This window comes from Callithrix jacchus, chromosome 8 (assembly GCF_049354715.1).
Source record: "Callithrix jacchus isolate 240 chromosome 8, calJac240_pri, whole genome shotgun sequence".
Taxonomy (NCBI): Eukaryota; Metazoa; Chordata; class Mammalia; order Primates; family Cebidae; genus Callithrix; species Callithrix jacchus.
The window spans coordinates 112,158,955-112,173,799 of record NC_133509.1 but is presented as its reverse complement, the minus strand read 5'-3'; the positions used below and the strand labels follow the sequence as shown (position 1 = coordinate 112,173,799).

The following is a 14,845-nucleotide window of genomic DNA, read 5'->3' as shown; positions in this document are numbered from 1 at the left end:
TCAGGTCAGGAGTTCGAGACCAGCCTGGCCAACATGGGGAAACCCCATCTCTATTAAAAATACAAAAATTAGCTGGGTGTGGTGCTGTGTGCCTGTAATCCCAGCTACTAGGGAGGCTGAGGCAGGAGAATCACTTGAACCCTGGAGGTGGAGGTTGCAGTGAGCCGAAATCGTGCCACTGCACTCCAGCCTGGATACAAAGCAAAACTCCGTCTCAAAAAAAAAAAAAAGAAAAAAGAAAAAAAATTCCAGCTGATCCTTCTAGCCCAATCTTTTACCCTCCCCTGCCACGCTTACCACAAAACCTTGCTTCTAGCCACACCAGAGTGAACACATCTGTGCACACCCTACTCATCTCTGCAACAAACTGGCTCACACAGTCCTTCTTTTCTGATGTGCCCTCCACATCCCACATCGTGCCTGCTGAACCTCTTCCTGTCCTCCAATGCCCAGCGCAAAACTAGACTTTTCCAGTTGGAATTCATTTCTCTCTTCCCCAAATGCCTTTTGCACAGCAATTATAACCCTCCCACTCTGAATGGTACGAAGGGAGTCTTGTTCACCTTCATTTCTCCAACAGACTGCATGCATTTGTGCATGGGGACTCTGCTTGATTTATCCCTGCTCAGTAAATGCTTTAAGCCATCTTCTATGACACTGCTCTCAAGTGTGCTGTATGCATGGTGCAATGCCCTACCTTCCTGCTTTCCCAGATGCTGGGTGCCTAATGGAGGGGCCTCTGTGATAGGAGTCTTTGGGTGGGGTGGGGGGGAGGAGGAAAGATTTAAAGGATGGGCAGGCAGAACAGATGGAGCATATTCAGGGAGAGCCCATAAGTGTGAGTGGTCTGAGGTGAAGGTAGTGCTATGTGCACATGTGCATGTGTGTGCATGTATGTAAGAGTGTGCATGTGTGTACGCCTACCCAGTGGGAACAAAGCATTCTGGAAAGTGTCTGCTCTGCTGAAGTGTCTGACTGGTAGAAGACCAGATGCTTCTGGTTGGGGAATCAGAAGAAAACAGGTGGCCTGAGGTTGGCTTGCGGGAGAAAACAGGTGACTTGGGGTCTGCTTGTTTGCAAAGTGGGGTCTGGCATCCAAGAAACCCAGAAGGTGAGGTGGGCAAGGGCTGCCCCTCTGCTCTCTGGGCACTGAATCGTAACCCAGGAAAGCATCCGTCACTGGTGTTGGGCCGATGTGGTGGGAGGGTATGGGGCTTAGGCCCTGTCATCCCAGGTTGGGGGCTGCTTATTTTTCCAGGCGCCTCCACCCCCCCCACCCCCAAAGCAACGAGGTCATAAGCTGGTAGAACCCGGGCACTTACTTCATAGTTATGCTGTTGAAGAACCAGGAACAGAAGCCCTGGGGGGAAAGGAGAGAAACTGTGAGAAACCCAGGCCCTGGCCTGCCCTGCCCAGCTCTGGGAACCCAGGTGGCCTGGTCATCTGAGGGGCCTCCTTCCTGGGAAAAAGAGCCTAAAGGTTCAGTTGGGAACTGATGGTGACTGTGGAGGGAGATGTTCCCCTGGAAATGAGTGGACATCTCTGCCCTCCTGTTACAGGAAATGGGACTTAGAAGGTGGTCTTTGAGCTGGAGGGTGAATGTCTGTTGCTTCCTTCTGAAAATGCCCTTCCCTGGATGCGCGTGGTCCAGTGGGCTCCTACTCTTACTCCGTCCAGTGGAAGTTTGCCTCCAGTGATCGGTTGGCCAATGGGAACTTTACCCAAGTGGGTCCAATTAAAATTTCCTTAAGGAAGCCAGGCATGGTGGCTTACACTTGTAATCTCAGCAGCTCAAGAGGCTGAGGTAAGTGGATCACTTAAGCCCAGGAGTTTGAGTCTAGCCTGGGCAACACAACAAGATCCCACTTATTTAAAAAAAAAAAAGTCCCTTAAGGGGATTGATATGGATGTTGCAAGGGAGAAAGTCTCTTTCCCTCTGAATTCCTGCACCTTAGTAAACACCTCAGTAAACACCTGGAGTGGTTTGGTGGCATCTTTGATGCCACGTGCAGAGAGCCTGTCTGAGAAAGAAACCAGCTCATAGGGAAAGGACAAGAGAGGGGGACCTGGGGGCATTGCTAGACTTCCTGGATTTAGCTATGCCTGAAGTAGGCACTCTTCATGAATTTTCCCACACTTGAGCTGCAAATTACCCTTTCCATGTAAAACTAGTTTGAGCTTGGTTCCTTCTCCTGTGCCTGAGAGTCCTGTCCTGTTGATACCTTTCTCTTGGGGTCTTGCTGTCTGAAGTTTTTGGGTGGTGGGGAAAGGTGGCCTTGGTCATGGGGAGATTGGACAGGGACTAGAGAGAGTGGTCTTTGGAATGGTGTGTGAGATGGGGCTGAGGCCTGCAGCTCTAACAGTTGCCAGCTCTGGTAGCTGGTGAAGTTACCCTGGTGCCTGCTTCCTTCTGGGATCCCAGAGGGCTTAGAAAAACCTTCCACAAGGTGACAGCTCTAGACTGCTCTGTTCGGGTCATGTGCACTTCTGTGAACCAGGCAGACCTCTTGATGGATAGTTCTCCCGAAACACATGGATTGGGGAAGGGGTATTTCCCAAATGGAGCAACTGTCAGCCAACTCAATACAGGGAAGGGACTCAGAGGTGGGCTTTATGCTGAGGGGAGCAAAGACATCTGTTTCTTTTGTGCCTGACCTTGCTGCCTCCTTTTGAGAAGGCACAAATGAAACAGAAGTCCCTTGCTCCCCTCAGCATAAGTCCCACTTTATAAATCCCCCTCCCTGTGTCAGGTTGGCTGACGGTAGCAGTGGCCAATTGGCAGGTGTTCATGGCACAACATTTCTCCAGCTATGTCCTGGGGAGCTAAATTAAGGATAAATATTCAGCTATAAATCAGAGCAAGGAAGGGAAAAGTGTGGTGGCAGCAGCAGCAGGGGGGAGCATCCCCAGGGAGGGGTCACTTGCCAGGCAGAGCTGGGCCAAGAGAGGTCCTGCCACCCCTCCCTGCATGGAGAGTCTGTCTCCACTGCCCAGCTGGGCAAACAAGTTGCGACTGACTAAGGGAACAGATAGCTTTCTTGATGGCCCCTCATGATCTGGCACCATGGGGGACCCACCTTCCTGGGAATGTTTCTGCCCCTTCCACTACAGGGGCACAGGTGTATACTGAAATAGACAGAGGATGGGTCATCAATGAAAGGTCATGAATAGAATAGTGGCCATGAATATCCCGTGTGGATCTGATCTCTCCTGTCCTCTCCTCTCTTTCTCTTTCCTCTCTCTCTCTCTCTCATGCATGCGTGCACGTGCACACACACACACACACACACTCTCCTGAGTATATGCTGTCACTCCGAAGACATAAACCATTCAGAAAGCTCAGCAGCTAAACAGCCACGTGAGAAGCAGACACATGGCCACAGTCTCCAGGAGCCAGCTCAGCTGATGTGACAGAGTGACAGCTGTCAATTCACTGAACTCCCTGTTCTCTGTCTAATTTAATTTATGCCCTCTTCAGTTTGTCCTCCTCACTGCTACCATAATGACTTATCTTCTTAGGTTTTTTAAAATAAAACCATCCTTTTGTCATTGTAACAAGAAAAAAATCAAAGTGATGTTTCTAAAAATAAACCTGTGAGCCACCTTGCAAGGTAGGTGTTGCTGCCCTCATTCTACCCAGGAAGCCTCCAAGAGATGAAGTCACTTGTCTGAGGCCCCACACTTTGGAGAGGGCAGATCCTAGCAAGTGAAGGACCCAGTCTCTCGAGGGATGACAATGGGAGGAATGTGGCTCTGCTTATTTCGCACAGCCAACAAGTACCTACCAGGTGCTAACCACATGGCAGGCTGGATTAGATGCGGGGTGCAGTGGGGAGCAATGACGAGATGAGGGATGATTACAGACAGGGTTAAGAATGTTCAAGAGCTCATGCCTGTGATCCCAGCACTTTGGGAGGCTGAGATGGGCAGATCATGAGGTCAGGAGTTCAAGATCAGCCTGGCCAAGATGGTGAAACCCTGTCTCTACTAAAAATACAAAAATTAGCTGGGTGTGGTGGCACATGCCTATAGTCCCAGCTACTCAGGAGGCTGAGGCAGAAGAATTGCCTGAACCCAGGAGGCAGAGGTTGCAGTGAGCCGAGATTGTGCCACTGCACTCCAGCCTGGGTGACAGAGTGAGACTCCATCTCAAAAAAAAAAAAAAAAAAAAAAAGTAGCCAGATGTGGTGGTGCACACCTGTAATCCCAGCTATTCAGGAGGCTGAGGCAGGAGAATCGCTTGAACCCAGGAGACAGAGGTTGCAGTGAGCTGAGATTGTGCCACTGCACTCCAGCCCGGGCAACAAGAGTGAAACTCTGTGAAAGAAAAGAAAAGAAAGGAAAGAAGAAAGAAAGGCAGGAAAGAAGGAAGGAAGGAAAGAAAAGAAAGGAAGGAAAGAAAAAAAGAAAGAAAGAAAGAAAGAAAGAAAGAAAGAAAGAAAGAAAGAAAGAAAGAAAGAAAGAAAGAAAGAAAGAGACAAACAGACAGACATGCATTTTCTGTGGGTATATAACAAGATATCTGGACCCAGGAGGGGTGGTCAGGGCTTCCTGGGGAAGTGGTGCTTAAGCTGAAATCTTAACAAAAGGTGATTCAGAGAAGGGCCACTGGAGAATGGGGAGAGGGATGAGCCTGGGAAGGGGCTGGTGGAGGGAAGCAGGTGGCCCTGTTGAGAAGCTAAAAGGTGGACCCATGTGGCGGGGGTAGGGGGTGGGGAGGAGTAAGAGATGATGGACGGGAGGCCACAGACTGAACTACCAGGCCACGGCACGCATCTGCACTTGATTCCACAGGCCCCAGGAAGACAGTGAAGGTCTCTGCAGCAGAATGTATGTCTGAGGCATGGGAATCTCTCTGGATGCAGGTGGATAAGGGTCTGAGAGTGTGGACCTAAAGGGATCAGTCAGAGCTACTGCAGTTGTCCAGGCAAGAGGCGGATGGAGGCCTGGACCAGGGGATGGGAGGAGGGATGGAGAGAAGAAAGCTGGGAAGGTAAAAGCCACACAACATGGAGACACATTGGCCGTGCTCAGGAGCCTGGGTAACAGTGAGAGGAAGCCCTGGGGAGGATGGTGAGAGCTCTGAGACCAAGGTCGCAGAAACAGGTGGGTGTGGTGGGATATCACGAAATGTTTTGGACAAATGGAATCCCAAATGCCTTTACAATATCCATGTGGAGATATTTTGAGGGCCACTGGGTAAATGAGGCTGGAGCCCAGCGAGAGGATTAGCTGGAGGCAGGAATTTAGCAGTATCCCCGGCAAAGGACTTTAGTAGTATCCATGGCAAAGGAAATTGTGAGTGTGGGCGTCATTGCCCAGGAGTCAGGGCCAGGGGAAGGGTATGGGATCAGCTGGTTGGGGGACTCCTGGTATGGAGAAGAAGCCTGAGAAAGAGACAGAGGAGGGGCAGACAGAGTAGAAGGAACACCCAGAGAATGTGACGCCACCAGTGCAACAGGGAGCGCCTGTGCAAGAGAGAAAGACGGTCTACAGGGTCGGATGTTTCTGAGAACGCAGCCAAGATGTGAACTGAGAAAAGTCCACTGGATTTAGTGGCAGGGGAACTACTGCGGACCTTCTGGATCGTCTGGGTGGAGTGATGGACGTGAGCCCACATTCGAAGAGGTTGAGGCGTGAGTGGGAGGCAAGGTGCCAGTAGGAAGCGAGGCGTGGGAGGGGAGGCAAGCCATGGGAGTGGAGGCTGGGCCTGAGTGGGAGGGATGAGTGGAAGGCAGGGCATGTGTGGGAGGTGGGGCATGAGTGGGAGGAGGGGCGTGAGTGGGAGGCGACGAAGTGACAGTGGCATGGGCCACTGTCAGGAGTTCAGCTGTGGGGGGAGAGGGAGGGGAGGCCGTTCTCAGGGCTCCCCCTCTCACGGCATTCATGGCCCTGCTGAAATGTCACCACTGCCCACCACCATCCCTGATTCCCCCTGTGCCGCACCACAGCCCCCCACCCCTCCCCGCCAGCGTTCTCCACCAGGCCTTGTTGCCAGTCTATATGCCTCTGTCTGGTCACCTCTCCTGCCCAGGAAGACAGCGCCACAAGGCGGGACTTGGTCCCCAGCTCCCAGACCAGTGGCTGGCACACAGCAGGTGCTTCCCAACAAGTGGCTGAAGTCGGGTAGAGGGCTGGCCTTCGCCAGGAAACAGGAGGAAGCAGATGACTGGGCTCCACTAAACAGGGCTGGGAAGCCTGAGGCTAAGGGAATCCCTGATGGATGACTAGAATCTTCTACGTGAAATAGGAGGTGAGGCCTTGACTCCAAGTGAGGGGCGGGGACGTGGGCAAGACGGCACTGTGAGAAGGTTTGGAGATTTGAGAAGGGAAGATAAATTAATGTTAAAAATCTCTCAAGTTATCTTAGTGAACACTCACTTGGCACCCTAGTAGTAGGTATGGTCAACATCTCCATCTTTCAGGTGGGGAAACTGAGTCTTGGGGAGGCTGAGGAATTTGCTCAAGGTCACACTGCTGGAATCGTTGAGTCTGGCTGATTGCAAAGCTGTGTTTCTCCCTGTGCACACCACACCCACCTGCCCAGCGCTGGGAGTCCCACTGCCCACACTGTTCCCAGCACTCACTTTGTCTCTGCGTTCCATCTCCAAAGAAGTCTCCGAGGGAGATGTCTTCTCGCTCTGCTCCCCGTAAATCAGCGAGGTCAGGCTGCCAGCCAGGGAAGGGGCAGGGAGGTAGGAAGGGAGAGAAAGGTCTCAGCTGCCTGCCCTGCTTCCTCTCCACTCCCTGGCTGAGGGCTGCCCTCTGCTCTGCCCGGGGCAGGTGTGCCTCAGCTCCTTTGCAGAGCACATAGCTCTGGGCATAGACAGCAGTTGCCCCTGTGCCAGGTGCACCAGGCATCCTGGGAGTCTAGCCACATGATCCAGAAAGTCTAAGACCAGAGAAGAACATGGCCTTGCGCCCAGGGATGGCTGCCCTCCAAGTTCCCTTCCTGCAGGGAGGGCAGAGCAGGGACACAGGCCAGCGATGAGATGCCACCTGCGGGCAAGACACCTGCTGCAGCTCTGGCATGGGGTGGAGCTGCGTCCTGGCCTTGGCAGCAGATTGTCCCCAAGGGGGCAACAGCTCACCCACCCAGATCCCACCTCACCTGTCATTGTGTATCAGCAGAGCCAGGCGCCCGTAGTCCCATGCAGCTTTCCGGAGAAAGGAGTAAACCAGGAGGACGAGCTACAGGCAGGAATAGCAATGTGGGGTGGGAGAGTTCAGGGATTCCTTCCCCTTGGCTGGCCCCATGCATTTCCTTGGGGGTGACCCTGTCCCTGAGGTCCCCAGGGAGCTCCTCCACTAGAAGGTGAGCTCTGTTGGAGTAGGGGCCATTCCTTTCAACTCTAGGTTTCCAGCAGCGCCCAGCAGCTTCTGGGCACAGAGTGGATGCTCAGAGTTCGTTGAATGAAGGAGCTGGCGGCATGTGCAGATCTATGGGACCAGAATGTGCCTTGAAGATCTCAGCAATGAGGAAGAGAAAGGAGGCCAGGTGGACCTTTGGACAATGATGCATGGAAGAGCATCACAAGAATTCTGCCTGTTCCTCCAGGCTCTTCTCTCTGAAGCCCACCTACCAGGGCCACCCTGGGCAGGGCTAACATTCAGGCAGTTCCCATCACTGTGGCTGTTGTCCATTTGGACAACTGGGTCCCCCACTGTGTCACCTGGGAAAGTCTGACCCTGTCTGAGGCTTTACTTTGTGTCTCCTGCAGTGCCCAGGACTTACCAGCCACAAGGCGAGGTTCAGGCACAGCACGGTGGGGACGCCCCCGAAGGGCTGCCCTTGGAGGACGGTGCTCCGAGACTGGAAACATTCGTCCACCGTCATGTTCTTTAACCTTCCCTCTCCACTCAGGTTGAGCGGCAAGGCAGACATCCTGGGAGGCTCCCTGGGGAACAGAGGGTGTCCAGCTTAGACACAAAGACTCCCTTGTACTTCGCAAAACACAGAAGCCTGCTGGGGAGTGGTGGGATGGCCACTTCAGACCCAAGACAGGAGGGTCAGCCCACAAGATGGCACACAGCCCTGTCCTGCAAGAGAAAGCTGCCCTAAACCCAGGGCCAGTGTGACAGACTGGCTCCGGTTTCCTGGGAGAGTTCTTACTTTGCACCACTGGATCCCTGGAGCAAGAGTTGTAAAATGCACATCCAAATGGGCCTTTCCAGTTCTACCTTGGGAAGTTTTTCTTGTATATACCTCTATGGACAAATCCCACAAAGGTGGGTCAGATCCAGCGAGGAAATGCTCAGGTTGGAAGTCAAAACCCCTGTGTCCACAGAACACCCATGCAGATGGGGCTCACTGACAGCTAACTCCGCATTCAACAGTTCTGTGATCCAGTCACCCTCCAGCCATGGTAAAGGGCATAGCTCCTGGAGAATGCAGAGCCTGGCACTTGCAGTGACTCAAGAAAAGTCCCTGTCTTTTCTTTTTTTTAACTTCTGTGGGTACATAGTAGGTGTGTATATTTATGGACTACCTGAGATGTTTTGATACAGGCAGGCAATGCACAATAACCACATCAGGATAAATGAGGTATCCATCCTCTCAAGCATTTATCCTTTGTGTTACAAACAATCTAATTATACTCTTTTGGTTGTTTTAAAATGTACAATTAAATTGTCTTTGACTACAGTCACCCTGTTGTGCTAGTAAATACGAGATCTTATTCAGTGTTTTTCTGTGCATATTACCCATCCCCACTCCTCACCACCCTCATACCCTTCTCAGCCTCTGGCAACCACCTTCTGCTCTCTGTCTCCATGAGTTCAATTGTTTTAGTTTTCAGCTCCCACAAATAACTGGGAATAGGTGAAGTTTGTTATTTCTGTGCCTGGCTTAGAAAGGTCTCTGTCTTCCAGGCATTTGAGCTAGGGAGACCAGCACCTGCCCAGGGACCGGAGCCAACTCCATGAACCTGAACATTTTGGTAAGACACCAATGCAGAGCCTTCCATCTCTGGCATCACACTCCTCAGGCACGGATAAGAGTGGGAAGGGTGGGTGAAAATGGGAGGTGTCTGGTAGCTGCTTGAACTTATCTGCAAGGTTGTTCTTCTCTCAAAAGATCATTCATTTTGGCTTCAGACCTCACCCCTACCTGGAAACTCTTCATTTCCATTCAAGAAAAGTAGACTCATTTATCCATTCATTGATGTATTCAAATATTTGGTGAGCAACTGCTCTGTGCTAGACAAATGCACCGGTGAACAAGATAAATAAAAATTCCTCCCTTGTGGGATTCTAGGGGGAGACAAAGAGGAGGGATGGGGGTGAGGTTAGAATTGTAAAGCAGTGATCAGGGAAGGCCTCGCTGAGAGAGTGACATTTGAGCAAGGACTTGAGGAGAGGGAGTAAGGCATGAAACTCTGGGGAAAAGAGCTCTTCAAGTGGAGGAGAGGCCCTGGGCTTTGAGCTTGCCCAGAGAGTTGGGGAGGTAAGAAGACCCGTGAGGCTGCACAAGGCAGGGCGAAGGGCATGGGGAGTGAGCCAAGGAGTGAATTAAAATGACTTTTTATTTTTTTTAAGAGAGAGACAGAGCCTTGCTCTGTCACCCAGGCTGGAGTGCGGTGGCATGATCGTAGCTCACTGTAGCCTCCAATTCCTGGGCTCAAGCAATCTTCAAGAGTCACTGGGATTACAGGTGCATGCCACCACACCAGGCTAATTTGTAGAATTTTGTGATAGACACAAGGGTCTCACTATGTTCCCAGGCTGGTCTCAAATTCCTGACCTCAAGTGATTCCCCTGCCTTGGCCTCCCAAAGTGCTGGGATTACAGGCATGAGCCACTACACCTGGCCTACAATTACTTGTTTTAATGAGATCTCTTTGATCCCCATATGGAAACTAAATAGAGGAGCAGGAGGGGTGAACAAGCAGAGAAGTAGATGCAGAGAGCTCAGTGAGGGTCCAGGCAGGAGAGAACGGTAGCCTGGACTGGGATGGGGGCAGTGGAGGTGGGTGACGTGTTCAGATTTTGGAAATATTCTGAACGTGGAGCCCACAAGATTTGCCGGCAGATTAGATGGGGGATGTGACAGAGGGAGAGGAGTCAGGGATGATTCTCAGGTTTTTGGCCTGAGTCACTGGAAGACAGAGTTGCTGTTATGGAATGGGAGAGGTGGAAAGTGCAGGTTGGACATGGACAGTGGTGGTGGGGAGGGGGAGGGCGTGCAGGGGTACAACCAGGAGTTGAGTTTGGGACATGCTAAGTGGAGATGGGGAGCAGGGAGTTGGACAGGTGAGTCTACAGTTTAGAAGAGAGACTGGAGACATAAGTGTGAGGCAGAAGCCACCAGCATGGCGACAGCTCTTGGCAAAGCCCTGAATCACAGAAGAGAATGTGGTGAGAGAGGGGAGATCCAGGTTGGGAGCCTCGGGGGCCCGACAATAACTGCACGACAGGGGAGGAGGGGACAGAGGAGGAGGCTGAGAAGTAGCAGTCAGTGAGGAAGGAGGAAAAGCAGGAGAGGGCGGTGGCCTGGACTGAATGAAGACAATGTTTCCATAAGGAGGGAGGAACCGGTGTTGATGTGGTCAAGTAAGATGGCAACTGAGAATGAGCCTGCCTGCCTGCCTGCCTTCTTTCCTCTCTCCCTCCCTCCTTTTTCCTTCCTTCCTCCCTCCGTCCTTCCTCCCTCCCTCCTTCCTCCCTCCCTCCTTCCTCCCTCCCTCCCTTCTTCCTTCCTTCCTTCCTTCCTTCCTTCCTTCCTTCCTTCCTTCCTTCCTTCCTCCCTCCCTCCCTCCCTCCTCCCTCCCTCCCTTCTTCCTTCCTTCCTCCCTCCTTCCTTCCTTTACTTCCTTCCTTCCGTCCAGTAAGATGACAACTGAGAATGAGCCATGGTTTGTTTTTCTTTCTTTCTTTCTTTGTTTAAATTGAGACAGGGTCTCACTATGTTGCCCAAGACTGGTCTTGAACTCCTCTTCCTCCACCTCCAAAAGTGCTGAGAGCATAGGCACGAGCCACCATGCCCGGCCAAATTAGCGATGGTTTATGCTATTTGCAGGTGGCCACACTGGAATAGTCCCCAGACAGAACGACAGGAGAGGACTTGGAACGAGTGGCAAAAATAACTCTCTGAAAGAGTAATTGGAGGTGAAAGTGGTTAAGATGGGAGAAATAACACATTGTATAGTGGTGGGAATGATTCAGTGGAAGAAGTGGAGGAGGGGGAATTGCTGGAGCAATGTGAGACTGTAGGAGGGTTAGTAACCAGTGCTTAGGTGAAGATGTTTGCTGGGAGCCAGGCTGTTGGCTCGGGAGCAGGACGGAAAGACAGCACACATGCACAGGTGCTGGCCGGTCCCAGGTGTGGCGGTGGGAGCCAGCAAGTGTTCTATCCTTACTGCTTCTAGTTTCTTTTTCTTTCTTTTTTTTTTTTTTTTGAGACAGAGTCTCACTCTGTCACTCAGGCTGGAGTGCAGTGGCACAATCTCCGCTCACTGCAACCTCTGCCTCTGGGGTTCAAGTAATTCTGCTACCTTAGCCTCCCGGATAGCTGGGACTACAGGCACCCATCACCACACTTGGCTAATTTTTGTATTTTTAGTAGAGATGGGTTTCGCCATGTTGGCCAGGCTAGTCTTGAACTCCTGACCTCCGGTGACTCACCTACCTCCACCTCCCAAAGTGCTGGGATTACAGGCATGAGCCCTCACACCCAGCCTTGCTTCTAGTTTCCCAGTAAAAAAAGAAATGAGGTCTCAGTGGAGTGCGAAGTGCTGGTGGTGGGCAGATGTTGGATGTTTGAGGACAGGAAGAAAGGTAGAAATAGAAGTCTAGGGGAATGAGAGAGGATGGATTAGGGAAATGGAATGGGACAGCCAGATAGCAGTGGGGCCCGCAGAGACTCAGGATCTTGAATTGATGAGGGCAGCCAGCCTTGCTGTGCTGTATTCACCTGGATGGTCACAGGTGTGGAAGACTAAGTAGGGGTAGAGGCTTCCCCAAGCAAGCACGGGCATAAAACAAGAGGGTTGAGGGTGTAGCAGGTGAATAATTTTAACGATTGGCCATGGAATTTGAGTCAGGAGAGAAATGAGATGCAAGATGGTGAGGAACAGGGAAAGGTACTGGAATTCCAAGGGGAGGTAGAAGAATTGTGGATGACTAGTAGGTGTAGCACAGAGGGAGTGACACTAGGAAAGTGGGATGCCTGGTGCTGAGATGACAGAGATTGCAGCTGATGGTGGTGATCGGGTCTAGGGCATGACTGTGGGAGTGAGCAGCTGAGTGTTAGAAGGATCATCTTTGTGGAGATGTAAACCTTGACATCAGCAAGAATGGAGATAGGAAAAGCACTGGAGAGACAGTGAGGTGGGAAGGGGAGAGTGGCCTGGGGGACTCCTTGATGACTAACAAAGACAGGCGGCAAGATATCTAGGCTGACACTTGCGGTCCGAGAAAGCAGGGAGGAAGAGTCTCAACATTGCTTAGAGGAACAAGAAAGACGTGTCTCCATCCCCAGGCCAGTGGTGTTGGGGGAGAAGCAGAAACCACCTTCTATGAGGGTGGAAAGGGAAGCTGGGCTGGGGAGTCTCCCAGTAGGAAGGTGGGGAGACCAAGGGGCTGGGGATGCTTCTGGGCATTGTGGGCTCCATGACACGGAATCTCAGCTCTGACACTCACTCATCACTCATTGGGTGACCTTTAGCAAGGTACTTATGGTCTCCATGCCTCACTTTACTCCTCTGTAAAGTGGAAATGGCAACAGCCATTAGTACCCGCTTCACAGGGCTGTTCAGAGGAGTGAGTTAGGATGTGTCAGTCTTGTAGGACAATGCCTGGAGCATGGGAAGCACCCATACATATGTGCAAAATAAAGAGTGGAGATCCAGGGGGCACCATGGAAAGGTTCCAGGAGTTGGGAGGGCTGGGAGATGGGGACGGAGAAGGAATAAAGGTAAAGGGATTGAAGCAGGGGATGGGAGGTAGCCTGGGAGTCTGGGCTTTTCTGCTCACTCACAGAACCCGCGAGGGAGGACCTGAGAGTAGTCCTGGAAAAGGAAGGGGTGCACAAAACTCCTCCCACTCCCACCCTCTAGATTAGCATCTAGCAGGATCTGGAAGTCTCTTGTCTGTGTTTCTCAGTTTCCCTGATTCCTGCTCCATCAAACTCTGCCTAGGCTACCCATGGTTTTCTTATGACTACCCCAGGTGGCTGATTCACTCACTCACTAGCACGTTTAGCCAAATGCAAACTCATAATAGTTTACATCGGACACAATACACTTTAACAGCACACCTTCTGCTGGAGCATCAGAGCAGCAGCCAATGGCATTTCTAAGGTCTCTTGGAGGAAGGAGCTGGCATCTGAGCTACCTCAAGCTCTAGGTCAGCTACGGCAGGAGGTTGCAGTTCTGCTGGTGATCACTGGGAGGAGCCCGCGCTAAGGAAGAGGGCAGGGGAAGGTGTAGGAAGGTGATCCTGCAGGTGAAGAGGCCGGGGGAGACTTTTCCCACCTGAGTCGCTTCTCCAGTGAAGGTCCACGTCAGGCCTGGAGGCTCCGCTCAGCTACGGGGTTGCTGCGAAAGAACAAATGCGGTGGAGAGACCACAAGACTTACAGACCCAGGAGCTCCCTTGCTGGCAGCACCCTCCTTCAGGGCCCCTTTGGTCATCTTTAGGCTCAAATGCATGTCCTTTACCAGAGGTCTGTTTTGCAAATAGTTTCTCCCGATCTATTGCTTTTCATTTTCTTGATGGTGTCTTTTGAAGCGCAGAAGTTTTGAATTTTGACAAAGTGACCTCCAAGCTGAGATGTGAAGGAGGTGTAGGAGTTAGTCCTGTGCAATGGGAAAGCGTGGGTAGAGGCACTGTATTGGCAAAGACATAGAGGGAAGACTGAACATAATGTTTTGAGGAAGTGAAAATGAATGGCAGTGGCTGCAGTGTAGAATGGATCACTATTAGTCGGTTCATTCATTCAGTCGTTCATTCAGCAACTCATTGAGGTAGACTCTGGAAGTACAAACATGAGGTCCTCTCTAGGGAGCTCACATCACAGCCTTTGGGATTAGGGAGAGGATTGCTGTTGGGTGGCTTGGACCAGGTGGCCCTTCTGCCTGGGAGGACCCCCTAGTTACAAGGCCTCAGCTGCTAAGCTTGGAGTGGGGGCAGGAGGTGGGGAATTCCATCCAGCAGGTTGGTCAGATATAAGCTTTCAGTTCAACCTGGCTGCCCAACCTGCAGGGAAGTAAGGGAGGAAAAGAAAGGAGACAAGATCCTTGCCCTCTCCCACCTCACCACCCTCCTCAGCTTTCCCAGGCATCAAGCAGAGGGAATAACAAGGGAGGCTGTTGCTGTGGAAACCTAGAGCAGCACCAAGCCTTTTCTCTGCACCCCTTCATCCTCCCTGGACCTTACTTCTTTCTGGAGGGAGAGCTAGCTCTTGGGCGTGAAGAAGAGAGGCAGAAAATCCAGATTTTGGCTTACTGGAGGCTAAAGCATCAGCACTGGAAAGAATGAAGCTAGAAACTCTAGGATGCCAACAGGAAACACAGCAGGGCCACCAGCCCAGCAGGGCACAGTGGGGGCATCAGCAAACTCATCTGTTTAGACATCAGTTTCACAGCACAGAACAAAGGCTGTTTGGGGCAATGGGAAGGATCAGGCTCTCTGAAGCCACTGACTGGACTTAATCCCAGACCCACCTCTGCTAGCTGTGTGACCAGAGGCAGTGACTTCATCTCTCTCAGCCTCAGTTCTCATTTTTGGAAAATGGGTATAATAACAATATTGCCTTACAGGAGTATTGCAAAGGGGAGTAAGATAATCCATATCAGTCCATTTGCACGATGCTTGAGAAATATGACTGCTTAGTTAGGCAGCACTGC

The 14,845-nt window shown here is 51.7% G+C and overlaps 1 protein-coding gene across 11 annotated transcripts in view; it reads right to left on the bottom strand.

Moving 5' to 3' along the window:
- Positions 1-14,845, bottom strand: part of TMEM63C (transmembrane protein 63C) — a 115,143-nt gene that overhangs the window by 32,720 nt on the left and 67,578 nt on the right. For 5 of the 11 annotated variants that reach the window (XM_078335506.1, XM_035261148.3, XM_035261147.3 and 2 more), the window contains 5 exons: positions 13,473-13,535; positions 7,736-7,898; positions 7,112-7,191; positions 6,588-6,669; positions 1,323-1,360 (listed from right to left, as the gene is read on the bottom strand). In XM_078335506.1, coding sequence (XP_078191632.1) covers positions 1,323-1,360; positions 6,588-6,669; positions 7,112-7,191; positions 7,736-7,885 — 350 coding nt within the window. In that variant the 5' untranslated portion in view covers positions 7,886-7,898; positions 13,473-13,535. The other 6 variants (XM_035261143.3, XM_035261144.3, XM_078335504.1 and 3 more) reach the window with 3 other exon arrangements.